The following is a 27,845-nucleotide window of genomic DNA, read 5'->3' as shown; positions in this document are numbered from 1 at the left end:
GTGGGTATAGCTCAGTTGGTGGGGAGTACTTGCTAGCATGAAGCTCTAGATTTGATCCCCAGATATTCACACCTGGTGTGGCGGCTCATGCCTTTAATTCTAGCATTCAGGAGGAGAGAGGCCAGCCTCAATTACAAAAGAGGTGGGTTAGAGCACTATAAACATTATTTTTCTTTTTCTCCCTATGGCACTGTGGATCTAACCCAGGGCCTTGCTTATTCTAAGCAAACATTATATCACTGAGTTACTCCTATAGCCCTCATATAACAACCACTAAAGAAGTAAGGATCTGATCTGAAATCTAGTTCTAATTATCCTATGCTACCATCTTGGATTTTGATTTTTGAGGTTTTTGTTTTTGCTTCATGAAGATAACAGTGGTAAATAACCCATTTCCTACAGCTAATGGAAAAGCTAAAAAAGATGGCCATGATGAAAACCCTCAGGTCAAAATAACTAAATAAGTAAATGAACAAGGAGAGGTGGTTAGCAGCTGAGTCAATGGCATTAAATAGCAAACATTGCACTGAGAAGCACTTCCCATAGAGATAGGCAAGAACCCCATAAATGGGCCTAGATGAAAATGAAAAGTAGAAACAAAGGAGTCATTTAATTTATGAAATTTATTGTTGTAAAATCTGTTCAAGTGACAAGAAAATGTACTCTTCCATTTGGTATAAAGGCGCTTCATGACTATTGTCTTGTCTCCAAAGCATGAGGAAAAACTGTCCAAGTCTACCCTTGAGCCACCCACTCATGTCAAGCAATACACTGATGAGTCTTTCATGGTGGTCCTGCAGAGAACGTGTCCTTTGAGAGTCTGAGAACTGGCAGAGGTGATCTGAAAGAAAACCCACCAAAAGAAGACAACGTAACCTGATGTAACATGGGCACAGGACATGGCTAGAGATGACAGGAAGCTCATGGTACTTGTGAAAGGAAGACACAGATGGAACAGTAATGCACATGAGGTAAGAAGGCACACAATCCATCAGGCCTGGGAGGCCTGGGAGGCCTGGGAGACACTGATGGGGAACCTCCTTCACTAGAGTGTACCGTTCCCAACCACAGTGATCAGTATTCTGACAGGGCACACAGTTGCACACCTGATTGGCTAGAGCCATCAGCTCAATGTGAACTGACATCCCGTGTACCCAGCATGGAAGGAAGGGACTAGCCTTCTGCAGGAAGGGAGGACAGAGTCACAGGCCCTGAGGTGGGCTGGGCACAGCAGGACACACCTGGGCTGCTGCTGGCAGTGGAGTCTTCTTCCCTCTGCAGTTCCCTTCAGTCTGTTGCTAGGCACACAGTCTCCCTGACTGCTGGCGTGCTTTCCACACTCTGAACACTTCCTTTTCAACAGAGAAAAGGCCTCCAGAGCCTTGTGCAGGCCACCAGATCCGGTCGGAGTTTAACGACATTGTTTGTCTTCACTGTGCTTATTTTTAAGGTTACTTTCTACTTATGGCACAAGATACTGGCTTTCCATTTATGGAGAGATCTAGAGTGTCCTTTAGAAATAATAAATTTAGGGCTGGAGAGATGGCTCAGAGGTTAAGAGCATTGCCTGCTCTTCCAGAGGTCCTGAGTTCAATTCCCAGCAACCACATGGTGGCTCACAACCATCTGTAATGAGATCTGGTGCCCTCTTCATGTCCAGCAGGCATACAAAAAGACAGAACACTGTATACATAATAAATAAATAAATTTAAAAAAAATAATAATAAATTTATGTTTATTTTTATTTTTTCCTCTTTATTGAAAATAGAGCCTGGCGATGGTGGCACACGCCTTTAATCCCAGCACTCAGAAGGCAGAGGCAGGTGGATCTCTGTGAGTTCGAGGCCAACCTGGTCTACAAGAGCTAGTTCCAGGACAGGATCCAAAGTTACAGAGAAACCCTGTCTCGAAAAAAACAAATCAAAATAAAACAAATAAAAAATTTTTTTCCTTACATAATATATTCTAATTACAGTTTCCCTTCCCTCCACTCCACCCCACCTCCCCTCCTAACTGCATTCACTCCCTTTGTGTCTCTCAATTAGAAAACAAACAGGTAGCCAGCCATGCTTGGTACACACTTTTAATCCCAGCACTTGAAAGGTAGAAGCAGGCAGGTCTCTGTGAGTTCCAGGCCAGCCTGGGCTACAGAACTAATTCAAGATTGCCAGGGTGACACAAAGAAAAGCCATGTCTTGGAGGAGGAGGAGGAGGAGGAGGAGGAGGAGGAGGAGGAGGAGAAGGAAGAGGAGGAGGAGGGAAGGAAGAAAGGAGAGGAAAACTAATAGGTTACCTTGCCAGTGGTGGCGCACACCTTTAATCCCAGCTGGGGCAACTTTCCAGCTTACAAGCTGGCATTTAACTCACAGATATCCACCTGCCTCTGTCTCCCAAGTGTTGCGATTAAATGCGTGCACCACTACCACCATAAATATTTTTATGATATTTTTGATCAAATGCTAGTGAGAAAGTTTATTTTGTCTCTGTTGAGGACTGAATGGCTAGGACCCCAAAGTTACCATTAATCACATTTCTCATCAGAACAAGCCGATCCGTTAGTAAATATTTACAAGGTTCTAACTGCATGTTAGAAACGACCTTTTGTGCAGGAAATACAAATATAGACAAAAGAGGTACTTTCTTACCCACAACAGAATTTCAGAGAAAGGCAGGTGATAAACATATACATAAACAAAATTATTTCGGGAACTAAAAAGTACTCTAAAGATTACGGAGAACAGGTAGTTAATAGGCATGGGAATTAGGCAGGAAAAGTTGCTTCCAAACAATGATGTTCATGTAAGGCATCTCTGAGGTAACAATAAAGAGATAACCTTAAAATTAAAAGAAAGGAACCAGGCAAAGATCAAGAATCTCCCAAGCCAAAACAGCATATCTAAGTTCCTGAGAACAGAAGAGAATCGATGAGACAAAAAGAAGGTCATGAGACTGGGAGAGAGAGAATGAGAGGACATTGTAGAGACCCAAAAATGTGCGCCTATTTCACCTTGTCTGAACGTCAGAGTTTATTTTGTTCTCTCAAAGTTGTTGAGAACAAGTGTGGCTACACACCCTGACCTAGGGTGTGGTTACTTGGCGCTTTGGACATTAAGATGGCCCACACAAGCAGATCCACTCCACCCTGACCAAAGGTCAGAGAATTCAAGCATACTTCTGCTCCTTCTTTTGAAACAGGTTTGACTTAGGCAGTGACTGCCTTCAGGACATTTGATCTAGAGTCTGTTCACTGCCTAAACAACAGAATGCTTAACTCAGGATATAGTAGCTTGATGTTTCAGTATTGGAGCACGTAACTCTTCGGGCTGTCCTTTATATCATGTTAAAGCAGTCTTCTGCCTTCTTCCCCATTTTTGCACTGAGGTATAAAAGTGTATGGAAAATTAAACACGGGCAAACTCAGAAGTCAGAACTCAGTATGCAGCAGGCACAGAATTGCCCTCCGATACTATACAATGTCTCTGTGTTTCTTTCTTATCTCTCTGTTCCTCCTATCTAATGTTTCTAATCCTCATGCCCCTACCCTGAAACATAGAAACCCGCTGTGTCTAGGATCATGGCAGAAGTCACCCCAAAAAGGGATCCCGACAGGATGTCAAGTTGGAAAGTCACTGGGTTAGATCACATAGGCCTGAATTACACTCTGGCTCCAAGGAAAAGCCAGTGGAGGGCCCAAGCTGCAGAGTAAATGATTTGAATCAGAAGGATCACACCAGCTGTCACGGGGCAGACACTAGAGGAGAGTAAGAACAGAAACAGAGAAAGTGAAATTTCTATAATTCTCTATCACTGCTAGCAGGAGTGTAAAAACTGTCATGGTGAGAAAACACCCACAAAAGAACCACAGAATGTAAGTTGAGGAAAAGAAAACGGAAATTCAAAACTATGTTCTATAGAATTCAGTTTACAAGAAATCAAAACCAGACAAAACCAAGCCATAGTACAAAAGTGGGGCAGGGTATTCACAGGCCTACAATTCCAGCACTCAGATGCCTGGGGGGCAACTAGAAGTACATAAAGGGCATTTCTGAGCTCCAAAACCATTCTTTTTGATCTCAGAAATAGCTACTACCTAAGTGAGTCCCCAAATCATGACACTTAAACTTATTAATTATGAATGCTCGGCCTTAGCTTAGGCTTGTTTCTAGCATTTTTTTAACTTAAATTAACTCATTTCTTTTCATCTGTGTGCAGCCCCGAGGCTCATTTACCACATCTACATACTGTTCATCTGCTTTCCTGCTTCTTCTGCGCCTGGCTAGCTGGCCCCAAGCTGGCTGATCGCAGGCTGGTTGGCTAGCTCCCTTTTCTCTCTGCCCCCCCCCCCCCAACCCTGCCTATCCCTCCTCTGCCTAGCTATTGGCCATTCTCACCTTGTCTCATTGGAACAGGGCTTAGCAACTAGGCTGCCCCAACTGGACAGTAAACCACAGGAACTCTCCCATCTCCTCCCCAGTACTATGATTAAAATTGTGTGCCAGAGCTAGGTGAGGTAATACAGCCTTTAACATGGCACTCAGAAAGCTCAGAGAGCCATATCTTTGTAAATTCAAAGTCAGCTTGGTCTACATAGTGAATTCCAGGCCAGAGCTACAAAATGAAAACCCTGTCTCAGAAACAAAAATAACAAAGTCATCTGCCAGGCCAACACTTAACTTTAACCTCAGCTCTTGGAATAGAGGAAAATGAGGGGCTGAGGGGGACAGAGGTAGGCAGATTCCTGTGAATTAGAAGCCAGCCTTATCTACATAGTGAGTTCCAGGACAGTTAGGGCAACATAAAGAAAACCTGTATCAAAAAGATAAATAAATAGCTAAGTGGTGGTAGTGCACACCTTTAATCCCAGCACTTGAGAGGCAGAGGCAGGTGGATCTGAGTCTGAAGCCAGCCTGGTCTAGAGAGAGTTCCAGGACAGCTAGGACTACAAAGGAAAAAAAAAAAAAAACCTGTCTTCGGGGGGGAAAAAATTAAAACCTGATTATCAACCTAATTCCTTTGTATCGAGTGACCCATTGTTACAGTGGAAAGAAATTAAGAGGCAATATGAGAAGGTAACTGTTAGATCTCAAGTAATCCAAACATCCAAAAATGAGCTCAAACTGAGTTATAAGAGGATTTCCAGCAGTTAGATAAAAGCCTGTTTTCCTCAGCAACTTGTGAAACCAGTTCCCATCTGCCACAGGGAGTCATTTCCCTTACCTCTGGTGGAAGGGACATATGACATCCATATCAAAGCCCACGCCAGCCTCCAGGTTCACTCAATCCCTACTCACAAGTACTAATAATACATTTCAAAGTTTGCACTAGCATCTTGGCCCTTCTCGCCTCAGAGTCCTGCTCTCTCTGTCCCCGGCCCCTCGCTACGCTTGCGATTCTCACTATTCCCTTTCTGGCTATTCTCTCTTCTCTCACAGACAGCCCTGGCCTGTCCAGTCTGTTTCTCTTTCTCTCTGCTCTGCTCTTCCCGATGCCTCTGGGTACTTTCTCCCTCTTGTTCACAATTAACCCTTCCCTAATAATAAAGCAGTCAAAACACTCTTGGGCACTATCAGCAATTAAGAACACACACTTTGGGGAACAGAGAGGTGGCTCAGCAGGCAAGAGCAACTGTTGCTCTTCCAGAGGACCTGGTTTCAATTCCCACACCCACATGGCAGCTCACATCTGTTCTGTAACTTCAGCTCCAGGAGGGATCCAGTGCCCTCTACTGGCCTCCACAGGCTCTAGGTACACACATGGTACAAGGATACATGCAGGCAAAACTCCCATACACATAAAATAAATGAGTAAATTTAGAGGGGAAAAAAGAGGGGTGCCTATTGCTCTTCCTGAGGACTTGAATTCACTTCCAAGCACCCACATTAGGTGGCTCTAGCTTGTATCTCTAGCTACAGGGAGATCTGAAAGAAACTTCTGGCCTCTGCAAGTACCTACATTCACATGCACATACACACAACTAAAAATAGTGAGACAAGGTCTGAGAGGTGGCTCGCTGGTTAAAAGAACTTTCTGCTCTTTCAGAGGGCCTAAGCTTGTTTCCCAGCACCCACACTGAAAAGTCCCAACTTAATTTAAGAGCATTTTTTGGTCCAATGTCAGGGAAGGGAAAGGGGACTACGAGGCCTGTCAGTAAACTGGTTGTGTTCTGGGTTTTGTCAGACAGACAGAACAAGGAAACTCAAGACACCTTACCTTCACCAGCACATAGTCCCCAGGCTGAGCTCTGACCTTCTGCCCAGAGTTAGTGACATCCTCCACCTCCACATCAGGGAAAACCACCTTAAGGTTTGCATCATTCCGGCCACACAACTTGGTGGAAGAACGTTTGCTGAACTGCAGAAAACAAAGACAAGAATGTATGCATCCGTCAGTAGTAAGTTTTAGGAAGCAGACATTGCTCCTGTTGTCTGAGACTCTCCTGGGTCTATCACAGAGCATTTCTTAACAAAGAAATCCAAAGGCTCCGTGTGTATGGCTGCTTCAACAATAGGACAACATGCAGTGCACAACAGAAACAAAGTTCTGCTCACTATTTTAATGAATCGATGAATCTTTACAGACTCGGCTTCTGCAATAATGAACTTTCAACAAGCATGAAGTCCAGGTACTCGTGAGTGAGTGAGTGATGTGCTTAACAAACCAATGTTCACGACTCCTGACCTCACACTAAGCACTTAGGATGGGCCCAGAGTTTTTGGCCCAAGTTACTTGCTCCTCTTGAACATGCCAATTTGAACTAGAGCCTGGGACCAGAAAGAAAGATAAACCTCAATGAGAAGATTAAGTTCTAGAATAGACACAAGTCTTTCTATTCCTGCCAAGATTCAGTAACAGGAACCAAATTTACCCTCTTCTCTAAAATCAGAAAATAAGACAAAATACAAGAAACAACTCTATTTAGAAATCAGAAAACAAATCACACAAGACCTCAGCCTGACTGAAATGGAAAGCAAATGAAGTGAGTCCTCCCTCCACCCCTGCTTTCAAGCAGAAAGGCACCCGTCACTAGAACACGGAAAGCAAGGGAGATCAAAAAGAACAACATCAGGTTCTCTTCCATAACAAGAGAGATGAACCTGAATTCAGGCTGCTGGATGTCATAGGAAATTAAAGAGCAAATTCTGGAAAGGAGAAGGGTAAGCAGAAAGAAGAGCTCTAGAATTCTCTCTGGGTTTCCTGATTCTTTACTAAGCAGATGTGTGTAAAGGAAAAACTCCAGAGACTCAGGTCAACAGAGTAACCTGGAAACTATCAGCTAAAGGTTCGGCATTTCATATCTGTTCTTAGAATATATTATAACTTTGCTATCAGGATGATTAGTATGGGAGTGGGGGAGATGACTCGGTGTCTAAGAAGCCCTTGCTCTGCAAGCATGAGGACTTGAGTATGAATACTCAGCGCCCACATAAAAGCCAGGCATGGAAGCATAAGCCTAAAGCCCCAGTGATGGGGAGCAGAGACAAGCAGATCCCAAGAGCTTGAAAGCTAGTCAGCCTAGCAGAGATGAAAGAAGAAACAAGCCCTTCTTATTTGTCCTCCTCTTCCCTACCTGAGCTGTGGCAAGCTTCCTCATACTCACCTTGTGCCATCTGTGAGAACTCTAGGTCCGTCCCTACACTTAGCCAAGAAGCCTCCAGGAACAAACTTTCTAAGAAATTATGACCAAAATAGTACTGAACAAACATAACCAATAAATCTAGTTCTAAAATTACACATATGTCTTTGCTTCCAGGAAGATAAAGCAGAAACATTTCTCCTAGTCCTCTTGTTAAGAGCAACTAAAAATCATATATATTTTTTTAATTTTAATAAATTAAAAACATATATAATTTAAATAATTTTTAAAAATCAGTGACAAATAAGAAATTTCTAAACAAAATAGATAAATTCAAGAAAATAAACAGAGCCTCAGACACTGTGGGACAATTCAAAAATCTATTACTTGTGTTGATACTGCATCATAATTGCAGAAAAGTGTTCAATCTAGCAGCAAATGCACTAAAATTTTAATAACACAGAATTGAAGAAGAGGAGGAAAGGGAATGAAGAAGTATTCAAAGTCATGACTAAACACTTCTCAAATGTGGTAGATAACATAAAATCCTAACAAAGGAAATACACGCCAAGATACATCACAGCCAAACTTCTACGAAAAAAACATTGAAACCAACAGTTGTCTGTCATTTGAGGAGCATGAGTTCAGCCACCTGCAAGCAGGAAGTAGACTCTCACAAGAACTGGACTGTGCTCATCTCTGACTTCCAGACACAAAATTAGAAAAAAATAATTTCTATTATTTAAGTCAAAAAAAAGTGGAAAGAGAAGAAAACAGGAAGGAAATGGAAGTTAAAAAGAATGGAGAGGAGAGGAATAAGAAGGGGAAGTGCAGGAGGAAGGGAGAGGAAGGGGAAACGGAGAAGAGGAAAGAGAAAGGAAAACAGAAAGATCAATTTAAAAAAAGGAAATTCCCAATAAAAACATCCATGATTTCTCATCAGGAACAGGAAGCCAGCAGGAAATGGCACGTTTTTCAAGACCTGAAAGGAAAGCGTTACCAACCCAGAATACAAGGTCCAGCAAAAATATCCCTCAGGGGCTGGAGAGACAGCTTAGCAGATCGGAGCAGTAGCTACTCTATTACAGGACCAGTCCAGACCCCATCGCATACTCAGAAGGACACCATGACTCTAACTCCAGCTCCAGGAGATCTGACACCCTCTCCTGGCCTCCTCAAGCATGCAAATATACAAATGTACATACATTCACACACACATACACACACATGCACACACATACACACACACACACTCACATGCACACACAATAAAAAATCTTTAAAAAAAAGATCTTTCAGGAAAAAAGCAGAAATGGAGACAACTCAAAATTAAAAAAATTAAAGAAAATCTATTACTAGAACTTCCACAGGAAGTTTTCTAAATATAAAACACTTGGTACATCAGAAAGAAAGAAAAAAATACGACATAATTATATACATAGAAGTTTAAAACACCAGCCTGGTGGTGGCCATGCCTTTAATCCCAGCAAAGGCAGGCAGATTTCTGAGTTCAAAGTCAGCCTGGTCTACAAAGTGATTTCCAGGACAGCCAGAGATACTTAGAAAAACATTCTCTCTTGAAAAAGAAAAGAAAATTCAAAACACCAACAAGAACCAGAACACTGAATTCAGCAAGATCATAAAATACAAGATAAACATTTTGGGCTGGGTCGTAGAGTGTTTGTCTAGCATGCAGGGGCCATGGGTTTGATACAATTACCACACAACCTTGGGCAGAACGATGCACTCCTGTAACCCCAGTGCTTAGGAAGATACAGGCAGGAGGTTCAGAAATTCAAGGTCACCCTTGGCTACATAGCAAGTTTAAGGTCAACCTAAGTAAGATGCATGAGACCAGGTCTCAAAAAAATTAAATTTAAAATAATCAGAATCAAGTAAGACCTACATAAAGAAAATACATAGTGTTATTTTAAAAAGTAAAAAAAAAAAATACATGTGACCTTACCCCCTCAACCAATACCAGCTGGGTGTGGCCCACTGAGGTCTCATTGGCTTTTGAAGCCTCTTCTCTGAAGACAGTAATAAGTTCCTCCAAACGTCTTAATTTTACTTCTTCTGGGACATCATCCTTCAGCCTATGATATGCTCGTGTTTTCTGTTAAAAAGACAAAACAGAACAGAGGTCACTAAGAAGTTGTAGAATCCTCAGGGCACAAACAAGAGAATGTGCTCATTCTATTCACAAGTTACAGATGTATAATCTGGTCCAAAACCCAAACCTGAACCAGACTTATTTCTCTAGTTCTAGGAACAGTCCATTAGAGAAAATGGTGACTGAAATAGAATCTTTGTAGAGTCATTCTAAATTTAGCAAATGACAATCACACTCGTGGCTGGCAGGGTGGGTCAGGGGGCAAAGGTTCCTGCCACCAAGCCTGACAACCTGAATTCAACCCTAGAACCCATGTAGTGGAAGGAAAGAACCAATTCCAGCAAGTGGTCCTCTGACCTACACACACATCCCTACAAATACATACATACAAAATAAACAAGTTTATAAGTAAATACATTTAAAAAGAAGACCACGGACTCAAAGTTCATCTTCATATTTATATTTGGACACAAACTAAATAATAATAATCCATGCTCTAAGCTATTCACTGCACTATCTATAGAGACACAGATGTAAAGCAGCCTAAATACTCACCAACTAGTACCTAGTAGACTATGGCTTATCAACAGAGTGGAGTATTACACAACTGTTAATAAGATAGCTCCATGAATACTAATGTAATTGTTCCAAAATACCCTGCCAACTGAAATTAGGAAAGTACAATCAACATGCATGTCTTTGGTGTAGAAAGTAGTCATGTTTATGAACACATGAAACATATCTGGAAAGTCATAGAAGAAAACACTAGAGTTCCTTCAAGAAGGGAACTAAACCTGGGAGCAACAAAAGGAAAAAGTGCTTTACCCTTCACACTTTCTACCATAAGCACATATTACCTATTCAGAAACAATAGTTATCCTCAGAAAGTGTTTAGAAACTCTCCTGGGTATACACTTACATACATCCTTATGCTCATGCTCAAATCATGTGGAGAACCACTGAGTTAGGAAGAAGCCAAGGAATAAAAGGAAAAGCTGAACACCACTGTCTGGACATTCAAACCAATCTACCCTAAAAGAACTACCATACCCACAGAGGAAAACAGAATGGGGAATGGGCATAAGATCCCACTTGATGTCAGCATGCTATTAGCAGTGATGGCCATCCTGATGGCAGCGACCCTGCAGGAAGCACCACACTAAGTACGTTGTACACACCACCCTATTCAAGCCTCAAAACAGCCCTAGCTGGTATTGTTATTCCCACTCCAGGAAGCAACTAAGGACTTTAGACAAGGTCACTGTTACATAACAAAGGTACAATTTGAGTGCCATATGTCTACTGAAATATTGAAGTATTGAAAGGCCATTTTCCATCTACACCAGTCTCATAAATAATTTGTGCATCTATGATGTCCACGAAAAGGAGGCAATACGGAATGTTACAGGCTCTGGGGAAGTCTCACTTCTGAAATAATTTTGTAAAAGACCCTGACCAATTGAAACTGACTACAGAACACTGAGCACTGGGCTTTGGTTTTGTCTTGATTTGCTTGTTTGTGTTTGTTTTTGAGACAGTCTCAGTCTACTCCAGGCCAGTTTCAAACTTGAGATTCCCCTGCCTCAGCCTCCTAAGTGCTGGAATTACAGGCATATATCAATTTGCTGAAGTTTGTGGTGGCTAACACCTATAATGCTAATGATCGGGCAGCTAAGTGAAGTAGAAGGAAAATAGGTTCAAGGCCATCCTGAGTTTTATGGTAAGAGAGCGATGCTAATTGTTTCTCATCCAGGACGCACCTGCCTCATGCTGTAAGCAAAGAGAAAACCAGTATTATACTGGACTTCTCGAAGTAAAGACACTGTCTGTAGATGATCATCCTCTGTCTCTCCACAGAAGCCAGTGATGAAGTCGCTGCTGAGGCTCACACCTGTCAATACACAACAAAGGACAAGGGACCAGTGCTCAGAGTACTGCTTCTGCCTACCTCAGAAGGAATGTGGGCATTTACAGATTCCAGAAGGAAGGAAACCAAATGGGACAGATTTCCAGACTACCCCACCCACATCTATGTAAAACAGAAGTCATTACAGAGCAAGGGAGAGAGGCTTGTTTTTCTACATCAAGCCAGAAGTGGCTTCTCACTCGACATTTCCTTAAGCACTAGAAGATAAATCTTAGTTTCATATGCTGGATTCAGAGATACTACAGAAATGCAGTTTCAAATCAGTCCTGCTTTTGCAGGGGAGGGTGGGAGACAGTGCTAAAAACTGAACCCAGAGCCTAATACATGCTAGACAAGTACTCTACCACTAACAGTCCAGGCCCCAGGTCCTGCTTTTACTAGTCAATCTTTCAGTGCTTCACACAAACATATACATCTATGTATCTTGTTTTGTTGCTATTGTTTGAAGATAGGGGATTGTTTCTCTACTGTGTTAGAGACAGAACCCAGAGCCTCTACCTCTAAGCTAGACTATATCTATGTATTTTAGTCAATTCATAATAACTGCAAATGTATATATGATCAGACATTGAATTTAATTTAGCATTATGTTCATCTACAATGCAGTAGCAAAAATTATCAGATACTGAATACTTAGAAAGTGCTATATGTCACTAGCTATTCAATTGCTCCCAAAATCAGATAACATGAGCACTATTTACTCTATTTCATAAATGACAAATCTTTATTGTCACATAGCCAGTAACACAGTACTCAATACAAAGCCAGTACATCCAGCGGCCACATCATCCTGCCCCATCAAAGCACAAGTATATGTGCATTAGACAAGAAGCATGGTGGCACACACCTTTAGTCTCAGCACTCAGGAGACAGAAGCAGGTGGATCTCTGTGAGTTCAGGGCCAACCAAGTTAGTAAGTTCTAGACTCAAAAAGAGAAAAAATAAAATTTGAGGAAAATGTCAGGCAACATCCTCAACCAAATCTAAGTAAAACAAAACAAAAACATTAATTTTATTAGGAGGAAGGGGAAAGAGAGGGGTAATCTAAAGTCTGCCTACTTATAGTGGAATAAGTGGTAGTGCATATTTATAATCCCAGCAATGGCAATGAAGGTGGAATAGCAAGTTTAAGGCCACCCTGAGCAACATAACAAGACACTGTCAAAATCTAAATGCTAGAGATGCAGATCAGAGCATATGTCCATAAGACATGAGGTGTGGATTAAATATCTTGCAAAACACACAGTCAGAAAGATGGAAAGGAAAGAGAGGAAAACAGAGAAGCAGAAAATGAACATGAAAGTAGCAAAAACTATAAAATGACACCATAAGGAATTTGCCAAAGAGGCTGGTAATTGAGCAGGATGAATGTGGACTGTGGTAATATGCTCAGCATTTCTTAAAAGTACCTGGGATACAGTCTCTGATATGATGAACCAATGCCACATAAGCTTCCCTTGAATATCTGCAGCAAAGAAGAAGAAAGGACCCAAATGAACTATTCATTCTTTTATTTGGGGGAGGAGGGAGGAACAAGGTTTAAGGTCTTATGTAACTGAAGTTTTCCTTAAACTTCTGTCCCACTGGCTCTACCTCCCAAGTACTGGGCTCATATGGGTACACTACCACACTCAACCCAATCTTATTTAAATGAGCACTATAGAGAGATAAAACTATGAATTCCCACATATATTCATTTTTTTGATTTTGGATTTCATAACCACAAATCACACTAGAGAAGTATATGAAAACACCCCTTTGGGCCAGTGAGATGTTTCAGCAAGTAACATTCTTTTTTTCATGTTTTACCAAACCTGATGACTTAAATTCAACCCCTGGGACCTACATGGTAGAAGAAGAAAACTAACTCCTTCCAGCTCCTGAGGATCTTTCATTTAATAAATCAAGAAAAAAAATTAAACACTGAAGAGGATCTGTAGAGGCTGGAGAGATGGCTCAATGGTTAAGAGCACTAGACCTAGGTTGAGTTCCTAGAAACCACACTGTAGCTAACAACCATCTGCCACTCCAGTTTCAGGGGATCTGATGCCCTCTTCTGGCCTCTGTGAGCACTGCATGTACATGATGCAGACATACATGCAGGCAAAACACCCACACACATAAAATTTAAAAAAAATGGGATTCCTACATCTTTGCCTCTGTGGAAAATAAGACAAACTTCCAGTTCATATTAACCCCCAGTCCTACCTCTGCAAATTTATTTCCAAAGTAAGTCAAGTGATCTGCATTTATATTCTAAGACCTAAAAAACATTATTATTCTTGCAAGTTAAAAGACTAAAATTTAAAATATGGCACCCAAGAAGCACTTAATTTTAAAAATGTTAAGCAAATAAGAGATCTGATGCATATCCTGCTTAGGGGATGCACAGAAGCAAGTTCAACTGTCCATAGATATATTCAAACAACAACCACTTATTAATTTGCTACTGTGTGTTATATACAATACTAGGTCCTTAGCAACAAATGCAGTGTTTAGTGATTCAAAGAAACTGGAAAGGTAAAGGATGTCCTCTCCCCAAGTGAGTCTGACCCTCTCCGCATGGCATCCAGTACACGGTTGCTTCCACTCTGGGCCGGCAGGTGGATCTGCTTACAGATGTTGTGTCTCTCATGAATCAGCTGCAAAACCTGACGAAACAGAACACATGGGTTACCTAAGTCTCATCAAGGAATCCTGTAAAAATGAATACTCTCTACTTCTGGGAGGGGTTGCTGTTGTTTTGTTTTGTTTAAGAGAAGATTTCACTGTGTAGGCCAGGGTGGCCTCTGGCTCAGCAATCTGCCTGACTCTGCCTCCTGAGTGGTGGAATTAAAAGCGTCTAACACAGTACTTGGTAGGATACTCCCTCACTGTTTCTCCTCAAAAACTAATTTTCAGGTAATTAAAAGGTTGACTGAGAACTGAGGACAAAGCTCAGTGCACTGACTGCTTAGCAGGAACGAGGCTCTGGACCCAGTCCTCAGCACCACATCAAACTAGGCATGATGGTGCACATCTTTAATCTCAGCACTGGGGAGGAAAGGGGAAGAATCAGGAGTTCAAAGCTAGCCTCAACTACATAGGCAAACATGGGCTGAGTGAGACCTGTCTTAAAAACTAGAAAGAAAGAGCCAGGGCACGCCTTTAGGGCTGCCTAGCTGCTGGCCCAATGCCTCTAGAGCTTTGGTAATTGGGGGTAGTGGCCCCGCAGCCATGTGGGTAGCAGGCCCCAAGTGACAGCAGCATGGAGGAATTCGACTCCAAAGACTTCTCTATGTCGGACGAGGATGAGGACTACGTGCCGTCGGGTGGAGAGTACAGTGAAGATGATGTCAACAAGTTAGTGAAGGTGGATGAAGCAGATGGTGATGAGCAGCTGAGAAAACCAAAGGGAAAAGAAAGAAGGCACAGAGCGTTCCAGCCAGAAAGAGAAAACAAAGTGGCCTCTTGTTAGAAGACAAAGAGGAAGATGGCAAGAAGAATCTGGAGGTAGTAGCAGTGAAGAAGATGAGGAGGACCAAGGAGGCCTTGGGTCTGAGAATGCAAGGAAGAAGAAGGAAGATGGATTATGGGCCAGCTTCCTTAATGATGTGGGACCAAAATCAAAAGCAGCTCCAAGCCCACAAGTTAAGGCAGCAGAGGAGACTGAAGAGACTAGTTCAAATAAATTGTTGGTCAAAGCAGATGAACTGGAGAAATCTAAAGAGTCAGAAAAAGTGAAGATCACCAAGGTGTTTGACTTTGCTAGTGAAGAACGCGACTAAAGAAGTAGACGCTTGATTGGGGGAGGGGGAGGGAAATGGGAGGCGGTGGCGGGGAAGAGACAGAAATCTTTAATAAATAAATAAATTTAAAAAAAAAAGTAGACGCTGCATCTAAGGAAGCCCAATCTTTCCTCAAGCAAAATGAGAAAGAAAAACCTCAGGCTGTTGTCCCACCAGCAGTACCAGTGCGCCCTGCTGGATCGGGAATAAAAAGATCAAGTGGCATGAGCAGCCTTTTGGGGAAAACTGGAGTCAAAAACCAGAAAATGAGCACCCTTGAGAAGTCCAAACTGGACTGGGAGAACTTCAAGGAGGAGGAAGGGATTGGTGAGGAACTGGCTATCCATAACTGAGGGAAAGAAGGGTACACCGAACGAAAAGCTTTTCTGGATCGAGTGGACCACAGGCAGTTTTGAAATTGAACGAGACCTCAGACTGAGCAAAATGAAACCTTGACATTCTGGGAAGAATTAGTAGCAGTTTATTCCTATTATCAGTGTGAGCTCTTCTGTGTGTCTGTGAACTATTTCCAGTGTTCATCATGTTTCCAGGAGGGCCCTTTTTTTCGTTGCAGTTTTGTTTATGTATCTTAATCTTAGCTGGTTTCATTCATTTTACTTTTTAAAGTTTGTCTTTAAATAAACAAATAGAGAAGTCCTGAAAAATAAATAAATAAATAAATAAATAAATAAATAGAAAGAGCCAGGCAGTGGTGGCGCACACCTTTAACCCCAGCACTTGGGAAGCAAGAGGTAGGTGACTGAGTTCATGGTCAGTCTGGTCTACAGAGTGAGTTCCAGGACAGCCAGGTCTACACAGGGAAACCCTATCTTCAAAAAACAAAAAACAGGGGCTGGAGAGATGGCTCAGTGGTTAAGAGCATTGCCTGCTCTTCCAAAGGTCCTGAGTTCAATTCCCAGCAACCACATGGTGGCTCACAACCATCTGGAATGAGGTCTGGTACTCTCTTCTGGCCTGCAGACATACACACAGACAGAATAATGTATACGTAATAAATAAATAACTATTTAAAAAAACAAGCAAAAATAAAATAAAGAACTTTTTATTATTCAATAAGAAAGAAAACAATCCAGTCCAGGTAGAAAAGATGGATGATTGGATGTCTAGCAAACATGTGTGCCACCTATTCAATGTGTGGCACTGTCCCAAGTTTGAAACATGTGTTCATTCTCAACAACCCACAGAACTAGGTTATTAATGCTCTCTTTTCCCAGATAAAGACAGCAAACTAAAAAGTATCTTTATATATCTACTAGCAAAAGAGTACAACATCTGGGATTTTACTAGCAAAAGAGTACAACATCTGGGATTTGGATTTTTTTTTCCTTTTTGACATTTATTTTTGTTTTGTTTTGTTTTGTTTTTTTTTTTTTTTTTTTTTTTTTTTTTTTTTTTTTGGTTTTTCGAGACAGGGTTTCTCTGTGGCTCTGGAGCCTGTCCTGGAACTAGCTCTGTAGACCAGGCTGGTCTCGAACTCACAGAGATCCGCCTACCTCTGCCTCCCGAGTGCTGGGATTAAAGGCGTGCGCCACCATCGCCCGGCTGCGCCACCATTTCTTTCTCTTTTTTTTCTTTTTTTTTGATATTTCAAGACAGGGTTTCTCTGTAGCTTTGGAGCTGTCCTGGAACTAGCTCTTATAGACCAGGCTGGCCTTAAACTCACAGAGATCCACCTGCCTCTGCCTCCTGAGTGCTGGGATTAAAGGTGTGCGCCACCACCACACAGCCATTTATTTGTTTCTTAAAGCATAGTCACAGCCAGGCAGTGGTGGCACACATATTTAATCCCAGCACTCAGGAAGCAGGGGCAAGTGGATCTAAGAGGGTTCAAGACCAACCTGGTCTACAAAGTGAGTTCCAGAACAGCCAGAACAACCAGGATTGTTACACAGAGAAACCATCTCAAAAAAACGAAAAAGAATGAAAGACAGTCTTGCTAAGTTGCCCTGACTGACTGACCTGACACTGTGTAGCTAAGTCTGGCCTGGAACTCACAATCCACCTATGTTAACCTCTCAAAGCTAGGATTATAACCATGTATCACACACTGGACAAGAGCTAGTATCTGAGCCCAAGTGTGTCTCAGGCTACAGTCTGGGCACTTTTCCCACGACATCGCATTGTCTCCCTGTTCTCACTGTATCTCTTCCTCCACCACCACAATGTAGCTGCCCACCTTGATAAACTCCTCACTACACAGGTGGTCCCAAGTTCCCATGGAAAACCATCCTGTCACCTTCCTTACCTTAGGGGACTTTAAATTCTGCCCAAAGGCCAGCAGTTCTGCAAGGAGATATTGCAATGTAACACAGAATCCCCAAAGCAGGACTCAAGGTCTCCGCTGTATGCTACTTGGTCCAGGCAATCATATGCCTCAAGATGCTGGTAAGTTTGTCACAACACTAAATATCAACACTCACCTCATCGGGAAAATCCTTGGGGTGGGGAGAGGTGAAACGGATCCGCATTTCAGGGTCTATTCTTGAAACCTGATCCAGGAGATAAGAAAAACGAAGCCCCCCTTGTTTGGTTTTATAGTTGGTAGTAAAACCACGGCTGAGGTTGGTAGACACTGCATTATTGAACTGGACCTCCGAATTGTCCCGAAAACTATTAACATTCTGGCCAAGAAGTGTCACTTCTTTTACCCCCTAAAAACAAAAAGAACATGTTGAAAACTAGTTTAAAATTTCTAAAACAACAGATTCATGTCAAACCACTAATTAAAAATTAGCTAAATCTACCAAGAACCATATGGAAACCTGTCTTTAATACAATAATTTCACACTGGAGTATTTTATCTAAAGACTGAACAACAGGCAAGACAGTGACGGTACGTGCCTTTAATCCCAGTACTTGGAAGGCAGAAACAGTCAGATCTCTGTGAGTTCAAGGCTATCCTGGTCTACAGAGGGAGTTCTAGGACAGCCAGAACTGTTACAAAGACAAACCCTGTCTCGAGAGAAAAAAAAGACTGAAAAGAATAAAACCTTAAATACTAAGAGTGTGCATGATTATAATCTCAACACTCAGGAAGCATAGGCAGGTTTCTATTAGCATCTCAATCCTTTGAACAGAATATATCTATCCTAAAGGAGTTTTGTATTGTGGGGGAATTAAAAATGGGGGGAAAGGGATGACTTTAGTATTTAGGCAGGTGAAAACAGATTCACAAGCTACCATTTTTGGATAGTAGAGAGGCACAGGCTACAAAATAGAAAGGTTGTCCTCAGCCCGCCCAGAACATGCTCAGACAAAGAAAGCTTAGAGAACCTTACCTGCTCAGACAGTTTCCTCACTTCATCTAGAATGGAGGCAACCGGCCGACTCCTCTCCCGGCCACGAGTGAAAGGAACGATACAGTAACTGCACATGTTGTCACAGCCACGCATGATTGATCTAAGGGGACAGCACCAGAGCACAGTTAAGAGAGGAACAGCATTGTCTTAGCAGGTCACAAGCAATGGGTCACAACTCTACAGCTCTCTTGGGATTTTTTTTTTTTGGCTCTGGATCCTCCTTCCTCTAAGCTCACACTGAACTAATGTGGAATTTCTAAGTATAATCACAGACTATGAGCCAGACTATAATTGAAAGACATCCTGGTGAGGAAGCACAGTAGTGAGGGGAAGAAGTCAGACTCAGCACTGTGGAGTCTCTACTGTTTTCATAGATATATTGGCTGGAACTTTTACATAGAGATTAAAAACAAACTATCGTCTATCTATGTTATATAAGAGATCCTGAATTTAAAATATAGTTTACATTTCTCATACAATTTTTTTCTTTGAGACAGGGTCTTCTGTGGATCAGACTAGACTTTGATGTGGGAGTGTCATATATCAATCTGTTGGTTTCATTGGTTAAGCAATAAAGAAACTGCTTGGCTGGCCCTCATAGGTTAAAACATAGGTAGGCGGAGTAAACAGAACAGAAGGCTGGGAGAAAGAAGCTGAGTCGAGGAGTCGCCATGATTCTCCCACTCCAGGCAGAAGCAGGTTAAGATCATTCCTGGTAAGCCAACTCGTGGGCTACACAGATGATTAGAAATGGGCTAAATTAATATGCGAGAATTAGCCTAGAAGAGGCTAGATAGAAATGGGCCAAGCAGTGTTTAAATGAATACAGTTTGTGTGTAATTATTTCGGGTAAAGCTAGCCGTGCGGGCAGCGGGGTGCTGGGGACGCAGCCCCGCCGCTCCTATTTCAACAAGACTTAAACTTGTATGTAGCAAAAACCATGGATGAGGATCTTGAAGTCCTGAAGTTCCTGCCTCCATCACCCAAGTGTTGTGTTTATAGATAGCATCACCGTATCTGACTCCAGCTTTGATTTTCTGACATAGGGTCTCTCAAAGCAGCTCTCAACTGCCTAGTACATGCTGTGGAGCCCAGATTGCCCTTGAATTCACAGCAATGTTCCTGCCTCCTGCTCCCAACTGTTACAATTATAGGTATGAGCCTCTTCCCAGCTGCTGTTTTCTATTTCTAAGAGAAAGGCTTTCCAAATTACACAGACTAGCCTGGAACAACAGAACCCAGAGTGACCACAAACTCATAACAATCCTCCTCCTGCCTTGGCCTCAGATTGTGAGCATATACTATAGCAGCTAAAAAAAAAATATTTCCTTAAGTGAAAATAAACACAGAACAATATTTATGCTTTAAAAGGAGAGTACAGGCTAGAGAGATGGCTCAGAGGTTAAGAGCACTGACTGCTCGTCCAGAGGTCCTGAGTTCAATTCCTAGCAATTCACAGCTATCTATAATGAGATCAGGTGTCCTCTTCTGGTGAGCAGGCATACATGGAGGCAGAATGTTGTATACATAATAATCTTTAAAAAAAATAAAAAATAAAATAAAAGGAGAGTAGGAAAAGTATCCATATGAGCATATGACTGCATATACAAGGGATAGTTCTAGAAGGATTAAATAAGAATGACTGACATGGAAACCTTCGAGAAATGGTCTGAGAGAACAGGGAAGATGGGTGAGAGGGACTCTTACTATATCACGTGTTGTTTTCTGCATGCTGTACCATAACTTTCAAACTCATTACTATCAGGAACCTTCCATTCCTAATAGTAAGACTAAACATACTATTCCAAAAGTAAAAGAGAAGGAAGAAGTTCATCCCCAAGTATCACAGAATGACTCACACAAAGGCAGAAGTGGCACTGGGACTCGTTTGGACTGGCATGATATCTGCATAGGTCTCATCCAGAGAGAGAAGCACGTTTGCTGCCTGCTGACCTGACTCCACAACAGCCAACAGTCGGGGGAGGTCTCGATAGGCATCTGGACCAGCCAGGAGATCCACCATTTTCTCCCTGTTGAGGATCTCTCCCTTCAGTCTCTCAGCCATGCAGCCTAGGAAGTAAAAGAAACTCGTACCTCTTCCGCAGTTCATCTGGATTCCTGGCTTTTGCTCAGTGCATGCAATTGATAACTTGCATTGGAGACCAGGGCACAGAAAACTTCTCTGAGAGTTTGATATTATCCTTCAAACTGGACCCACACCACTGAACCCACATCTTCAAATACAAGGAGACCACAGAAATATTCATAGCAACTCAATTAAATGCCTAGGATTACAGGGAGACATCCAAAAGCCTCTCCCCATTCTTTTCATTATTGCTGGGGGTGGAGGTCAGAGCCCCCGACATAAACCAAACATGCATGAGTGAGCTGCATCCTCTGCCCCGCGAAAGCCCCCCAAACACAAGCTACCTCTTCTCAGTTAAAAATCCTTACTACTGAGACAAAAGACTTCTTACATCAAAAGCCTGTTCATAAATTTGCAACTACACTTACACTTTTTTCTCTTTCAGCCCACAATACTTGCTAAACCTATGAGAAATGATAAAATTAATACCCTCAAACCATCGTTTTATTATCCAGTCTTTATTTACTAAAATACAATTGAAATGCCACTGCACAGGGACAGCTATAATGACATGAAAGGAGTACTCGTGCAGCGTCTCTCTATACTAGCAAGTACAACCGCTAGTTGTAAAGATGTGCTAGCTGTGTATATCATCATCAAGAGTGAGGACAATAACTGCACGGCATGGACACAGTCCACAATGCATAAAGTTAAAAATACCAGCCAAATTCTGGGACAGGAAGGATGCAGAGATTTTTCTTTCGATTAGCATATTTTTGCACTTATTTATTTATTTAGGGTGTGTAGGTGTGCATATGCTACAGTACAGATGTGAAGGTAAGAGGACAAAGCAGTCAGTTCTCTCCTACCATGTGTGTTCCCAGAATCAAACCCAGGTCAGTAGATCTGATGGCAAGCAAGTGCTTTCCCTGCTGAGCCACTGGCCAAGCCCCCAAGCATTTATTTTTGAAATATGTTTCCTGGCCACCTAGGGCAGAACCATCCAGCTGAGTTTTCTAACAAGATGAAGAGAAATGCTAGATGGAAAAGACTGGAGGGGTTGTGTAAGCTGGCGGCCCCGTCAGCTGTGGTCACTGAGGAATGATAGGAGGGACCGTGTAAGTGCGCAGCCCCATCAGCTGTGGTCACTGAGAAATGACAGGTGGGGCCATGGAAGCTGGCGGCCCCATCAGCTGTGGCTACTGAAGCTGAAATGTATCTGATGCAAAAATGGAGAGGATTTTTGAAATTTTATTTTAAATGTGACTACTGACCACCAGACTGGTCAGGGCAGACCTGAACTCTCACTTGGGCATGCTTCAGTAGCTCACATGACAGATGACTACACTGGGAACTCATGCTGCCCTCCAGACAGCCTGCATATCAGATATTTACATTATGATTCATAACAATAGTAAAATTTCAGTTATAAAGTAGCAACAAAAATAATTTTATGGCTAGGGTCACCACAACATGAGGAACTGTATTAAAGGGTCCCAACATTAGGAAGGTTAAGAATCACTGCTCTAAAGGAAAACTCTAGGAACCCAAATCTCAAAATGGAGAAGTCTGAAAATGAATGGATACCTAGAATCCCAATCCTCAGAGGCACCCGGGAGCGTGGTCGCTTTGTCTTCAGAGCTTTCAGCTGACGTAAACGGTTCCAAATGGTCTGCTCAGCCTTCTCCCTGAAAAGATCCAAAGAGAGGAAAATGAGCAAGATAGGCGAACAGGACGGGGGGGGGGGGGGGGGGGGGGGGACGGGGGGAATGAAAGCCATGTGAGTCCTTTCAAAGGCATCTACATTTAACTCAGGGAAAGCACCGCTTGCTATCATTTTCTTGCTCTCTAACAATATCCTCCCTACACAACTCAAAATCCAGATGAGCCTGTAAACCAAACTCAAAAACTACATTCTTCACAAATAGCAATCATATCACTTTAGATGAACTTCCTGTGATCAAGTATTTCCTGGCAACTTCTGAAGATGTCATTCATACTCTTTTAGAATTCTGTTTCCCAACCATTGGCTATACCTCAAATCAGGTATATATATATTGTCAGAATATGCCATTAATAGCCAGAAAACTTTAGGAAATTTGGGAGCTCAGTACTTTGGGTTTAAAAATTCTATATAATGTACAGAGCTTGGTTTGGGCATTTTTGTGACTATTGTTTGCTTTTTAGACAGTTTCATGTGTAGTCCAGGCTGGTAGAGAACTTACAATCCTCCAACTTTTACAGCGCTGAGATTACAAGTGTGTACTACCATACCCAGATGAAATGTGTGAGGAAGAAAAGCCATGTCACAGAAAGGCTACTGTTTAAACTTAGAAATCCGTGTATACTGTACACACGGAACCCAACACATAGAGCATGCTCAGCAAACTTCAGTCAGTTGTATCAAGACTATCTCTATTACAAAAAATTCTTAACTCTCAGGGACCTGGAGCCATTGGCTCATCTCCATAAACAAGCCTCCTTGACATGATTACACACAGTATATTCACTCCCTATGGAAAGAACAAATTTGTACCTGATAGAACACGTGACAAGAAGGATCACATCAGCCTAAGGAGAACAAGAAAAATAAAGTCATAAACTTTGAAATTAGCTTTGCAGAATCACTACCATGCAGTCCACCTGATTTTTTCCAATTATTATGGTAAAAAACATATGTAAATCTTATTTTAACCATTTTTAAGGATACCGTGCTATCGTAAGAACACTTGAACACTATAGAGCAACCATCACCATCATCTCCTTCCAGAACATTCCAGGGGAAGCTCTCTATCCATTATGTACTTACTCCTCAAGCCTCACCACAAGAAATCTTTGTTTTGCTCTGGTTTGGTTGGGTGTGGTTTAGCTGCTCTGGAGACACAGTCATCCCTTACAGTCACCATAGCCTCAAATTTGAGATCCTCCTGCCTCCGCTTCCCAAGGCTAGGATTACAGTCACATGTGACCACATCAAGTCTGATAACCCCTTTCCTGAAGATGAACAGCATCGTTAAAGCTCAAAATAGCTGGAACACCAGTATATGCCAGTCCTATGGTACACGTCACTCAAAGGAACTAACTCAGCAGGCAGCATCCTCTCCCCGAAGCTCACTGCATCTAAGAGCCTGCACCAAGGCAAGTAGCCCAGGCCCAGGAAACAGGAAAGCAGGGAATGCAAGCACCTCTTGGAGGTTGCTGGTCCGCAGGTAGCCGCTCTTCTGTAAAATGGACCAGGCTATCTCTGTGTCATTCACATTCATCTGGCAGCCATAGGTCTCGAGATAGACTGCAATGAAAGGTAGATTGAGTAGGCAGAGGGTCACATGCAATGAAAGGTAGATTGAGTAGGCAGAGGGTCACATGCTTTGAGCCTCCTTCCCAAAGCACTCAGAAACCCTAGACAACATGTTATCTACCTCAACCCTAAAACACCATCAACTGCTAGGTGTACCCCCAAATTAATAACAGCCTTTCAGAACAAAGGAAATACAACATCATATATACACACCTACTATAAACAGAGTATTTAAAATGTAGGGGAAATGTGCCCCTTCAGAAATAAGGAAATAGGGTTACAGAAACAAGTAGAACAGGAAAGACTAATGATCACTTTTATCCATCTGAGGGAAAACTAAATTCAGGTCCCCATTTTATAGTCCTCCCTCTAAACAAAGGGAAAGTGAAGTAAAGCCAACCTTTTCGCTGCCTTCCTAGAAGTTCATCCCCTGTGACATAGGGGGGTGGGTCCTCCACTTGTGGAGAAGATGGTTTCTCTTGAAGAACCGAAGCACTTCTTAAAAAATGCTGAAAAGTTGGTCCGGCAGCAAGCCTGGAGCTGAAATCCTTTTGAACATCTTCTGAGCTCTGCCCCTCTGGACTTGACGTGGTGGGGACACTGCTATGTGCCCTGCAGGTCCTGAGCAGCAGCCAGGACACAGAGCTCAGAGGCCCCCACTTTAGAGACCTCTGTGCTTGGAGGACACACTGTAATGGATGCATGGCACCTGCAGTTCTAAATCTGCAAAGGAGTGAGACACATCAATGCACATTACTGCGCACCCTATACAGGTATGCACTGGACACTTCCCACAAAAGCAGAAGAGAATATGTTTTGGGGGAGGGGCATAAGAGGTGTTGCGACATAATCTCAGTATTATCCTGAGCTGGCCTGGAACTCACTCTGTAGTCCAGGCTGGGGGACAGGGAGGGCATCAGTGGGGAAACAAAACTAGGTTCTGTTTGTTTGCTCTTTTTTTTTCTTTTTTTGAGATCTTGTTATATAGCCCAGACTGACCACAAACTCTCCTCATTCCCCCGCCTCAGTCTCCCACGTACTAGAATCAGGAGCATAAACAACCATATCCAGTTCAAAGGCACTCTTGACAGTCACCTTAACCAAAGCATGGTAAACCTATAGTCTCAGTGATTTGGAAAGCTAAGGCAGGAAGATCACTTGAGCCCAGGAGTTCCAGGCCTACCTAGACAGCCTACCAAGGTCTCTTAAATCTTGCAGTCTCTCATGTTGGACGTGGCAGCATGTGCCTTTAATCACAGCATTTGGGAGGCAGAGGCAAGTGGATCTCTGTGAGTCTAAGGCCAACTTGGTCTACAGAGCTAGTTCCAGGACAGCCAAATCTGTGCATAGAAATCCTGTCTCAAACCAAAACAAAACAATCTTACAGTATCTCTAATTTACAGGTTTATAGGTGGAAATAACTAAAGTATGGCAGTGAGGTGGCTCGGTGGGTAAAGGTGCCTGCCATCAAGCCTGACCTGACCCACACAGTGGAAAGAAAGAGCTGATTCCCACAGCTTGTCTTCTGATCTACACAACACACACACACACACACCAGGTGTGGTGGCGCACACCTTTAATCCCAACACTCAAGGAGGCAGAGGCAAGCAAATCTCTGTGAGTTTGAGGCCAGCCTGGTTGACAAAGTGAGTTCCAAGACAGCCAGGACTGTTTATATAGAAAACCCCCACGGGGGGAAGGGGGTATAGCAAATGCAAGTAGGACCTAACCACTGGCCAGGTGTTATGAAAAATCACACATTAAAAATCCAGCCAGGGGCTGGAGAGATGGCTCAGTGGTTAAGAGCATTGCCTGTTCTTCCAAAGGTCCTGAGTTCAATTCCCAGCAACCACATGGTGGCTCACAACCATCTGTAAAGAGGTCTGGCGCCCTCTTCTGGCCTTCAGGCATATACACAGACAGAATATTGTATACATAATAAATAAATAAATAAATAAATAAATAAATAAATAAATAAATAGAAAAAAATCCAGTCAGAGTGGTAGCTTATACCCTTAATACCAGCACTTGGGAAGTGGATTCTCTGTGAGTTCGAAGCCAGCCTGATCTACAGAATGAGTTCTAGGACAGCCAGTGCCACACAGAGAAACCCTGTCTCAGAAAAAAAGAAAAGAAAACAAAACAAAACAGCTGGATGCTAGGCACTGGCAGCACACACCTTTAAACCCAGCACTCAGGAGGCTGAGGCTGAGGTAGGGATTTCCTCAAGTTTGGAGTCAGCCTGGACTAGAATGAGTCAAACAAACAAAACAATTTTAAAACCTAACTTGGACAAGATGGTTCAGTGGATAAAAATGCCTGTGGCTCAAGTCTGAAAACCTCAGTTAGAGCTCCTGAACCCACCGTGAATGGGAAGAACTGACGGTGGGAGAAGGAATGACTCTGACCACCACACGCTGTGCCCACACTCATACAATAACACTTTTAACGAGGTTGGGGATGGGGGGACGACCCAAATAGGCACACTAAGACTTCAGCAACCATTCATTCCCGGCCCACATCTCTTCTCACAGTATGGACCTTAAGAGTCAAAGTGACTGCTGCCTAGCCGGGCAAGCGCCGGATCAAGGAGCCTTCTTTATGAGCGCTGGGATGGGGCAGCGATCCTCTCTGTGGAACCTGACAGGGAAATCAAATGCAAACTTACAGGTTTGCACAACACAGCCCAGAGCGAAGCTCTTAAAGGCAGTGGAAAGGGGCGGGACCACTTGCCATATCCAAGCACGTGATTGGGTAGATACTGATGCTGGGCGTGGCGGGAGCTCTGCCTGCACGCCCACAAGAGCCCCTACAGCCATCCAGCAAGGCCGTTCAGACCCCGTCTCTGCTTCCCAAGGGGAGACGCTAGGGCTCGGAAGGTGACTTGGCCAAGGACATGCATAAGTAGATAGCAGGACTGAGCTACAGTCGCAGCGGTCTCTCTCAAGGCCTCACGCCGCCCACTGATACCTTCCCCTGGAGCTCCCGGCTCTCCCTGCACGCCGCGAGCCCGCCTGCGCCACGGCGGGGTCACTCGCAGCAAGCCCGTCTCAGGCCTCTCACCTCCCACAACTGCGAGGTCCCCGCGCCGGCTCAGTCAGCTGGTGTGCGTCTCTCTCAGGCGTCCTCCGCTGCGCGCCTGGGCGGACAACTTTTGTTCCGCCGTGACTCCCGTCAGCCGTATTCTAACGGAAGTGTTTCCTACCGGCCCGGTAGACTCTGGCCACTGACTTTGAAAAATACTTGGGTGTGAAATCTAGTTCTTTAAATGCTAACCAAATATATATATATATATATATATATATATATATATATATATATATATATATATATATATATATATATATATATATCTTAAAAACCAGGTTGAGCCGAGCGGTGGTAGCTCACGCCTTCAATCCCAGGCAGAAGCAGGTGGATCTCTGTTCGAGGCTAGTCTGGTGTGCAGAGCAAGTTCCAGGACAGCTAGGGAAACCTGAAAAACCCAGTCTCGAAAAACAAACAGGTTGGGCATCGAGTTCCAGGACAGTTAGGGAAACACTGAGAAACCCTGTCTCGAAAAATAAACAGGTTGGGCATGTAGACAGCCTCAGAGTCTGCATCTGCCCGTGTCCCGAGAAAATGAGGGATTCTTAAGCGAGTTCTACCCGTGGAAAGTAGGGACTCTGCTTTGTCACCCATTAGCTCCCTCCAGTCACATGCACCCTCCTCTCCTCTCGATCCCAGGTCTTTTAAGAAACGTGACCCATGGGGCTGATAGG

General features: G+C 43.0%; 1 protein-coding gene and 1 pseudogene across 1 annotated transcript; one reads left to right on the top strand and one right to left on the bottom strand.

Moving 5' to 3' along the window:
- Positions 1 to 608: 608 nt before the first annotated feature.
- On the bottom strand, positions 609 to 27,242 carry Cdk5rap1 (CDK5 regulatory subunit associated protein 1). Its single transcript, XM_041670422.1, has 14 exons — positions 27,148 to 27,242; positions 24,485 to 24,807; positions 23,972 to 24,075; positions 23,323 to 23,357; positions 22,374 to 22,474; positions 20,560 to 20,770; positions 18,680 to 18,800; positions 17,822 to 18,052; positions 14,167 to 14,264; positions 13,023 to 13,078; positions 11,447 to 11,577; positions 9,540 to 9,689; positions 6,211 to 6,351; positions 609 to 841 (listed from the first exon to the last, which is right to left on the bottom strand). The coding sequence occupies exons 2-14, from the start codon at positions 24,786 to 24,788 to the stop codon at positions 755 to 757; spliced, it is 1,770 nt and encodes a 589-aa protein (XP_041526356.1). The 5' UTR covers positions 24,789 to 24,807; positions 27,148 to 27,242; the 3' UTR covers positions 609 to 754.
- LOC121460191 lies at positions 14,861 to 15,836 on the top strand (annotated as a pseudogene).
- Positions 27,243 to 27,845: the final 603 nt, after the last annotated feature.

The sequence above is a fragment of the Microtus oregoni genome, unplaced genomic scaffold, assembly GCF_018167655.1.
Source record: "Microtus oregoni isolate MIOR12 unplaced genomic scaffold, Mior012 000020F_ref0000438, whole genome shotgun sequence".
NCBI lineage: Eukaryota > Metazoa > Chordata > Mammalia > Rodentia > Cricetidae > Microtus > Microtus oregoni.
This window is presented reverse-complemented; position numbering and strand designations above follow the sequence as displayed.

Bases quoted from the DNA above. Each gene is read 5' to 3' on its own strand.
- Cdk5rap1 (XM_041670422.1), bottom strand. From the start codon at position 24,788: ATGCATCCATTACAGTGTGTCCTCCAAGCACAGAGGTCTCTAAAGTGG. The intron at 22,475-23,322 runs GTACAAATTTGT...GGATCTTTTCAG, and splicing joins CTTGTCACGTGTTCTATCAG to GGAGAAGGCTGAGCAGACCA. The intron at 18,053-18,679 runs GTAAGGTTCTCT...TTTTGTTTTTAG, and splicing joins TGAGGAAACTGTCTGAGCAG to GGGGTAAAAGAAGTGACACT.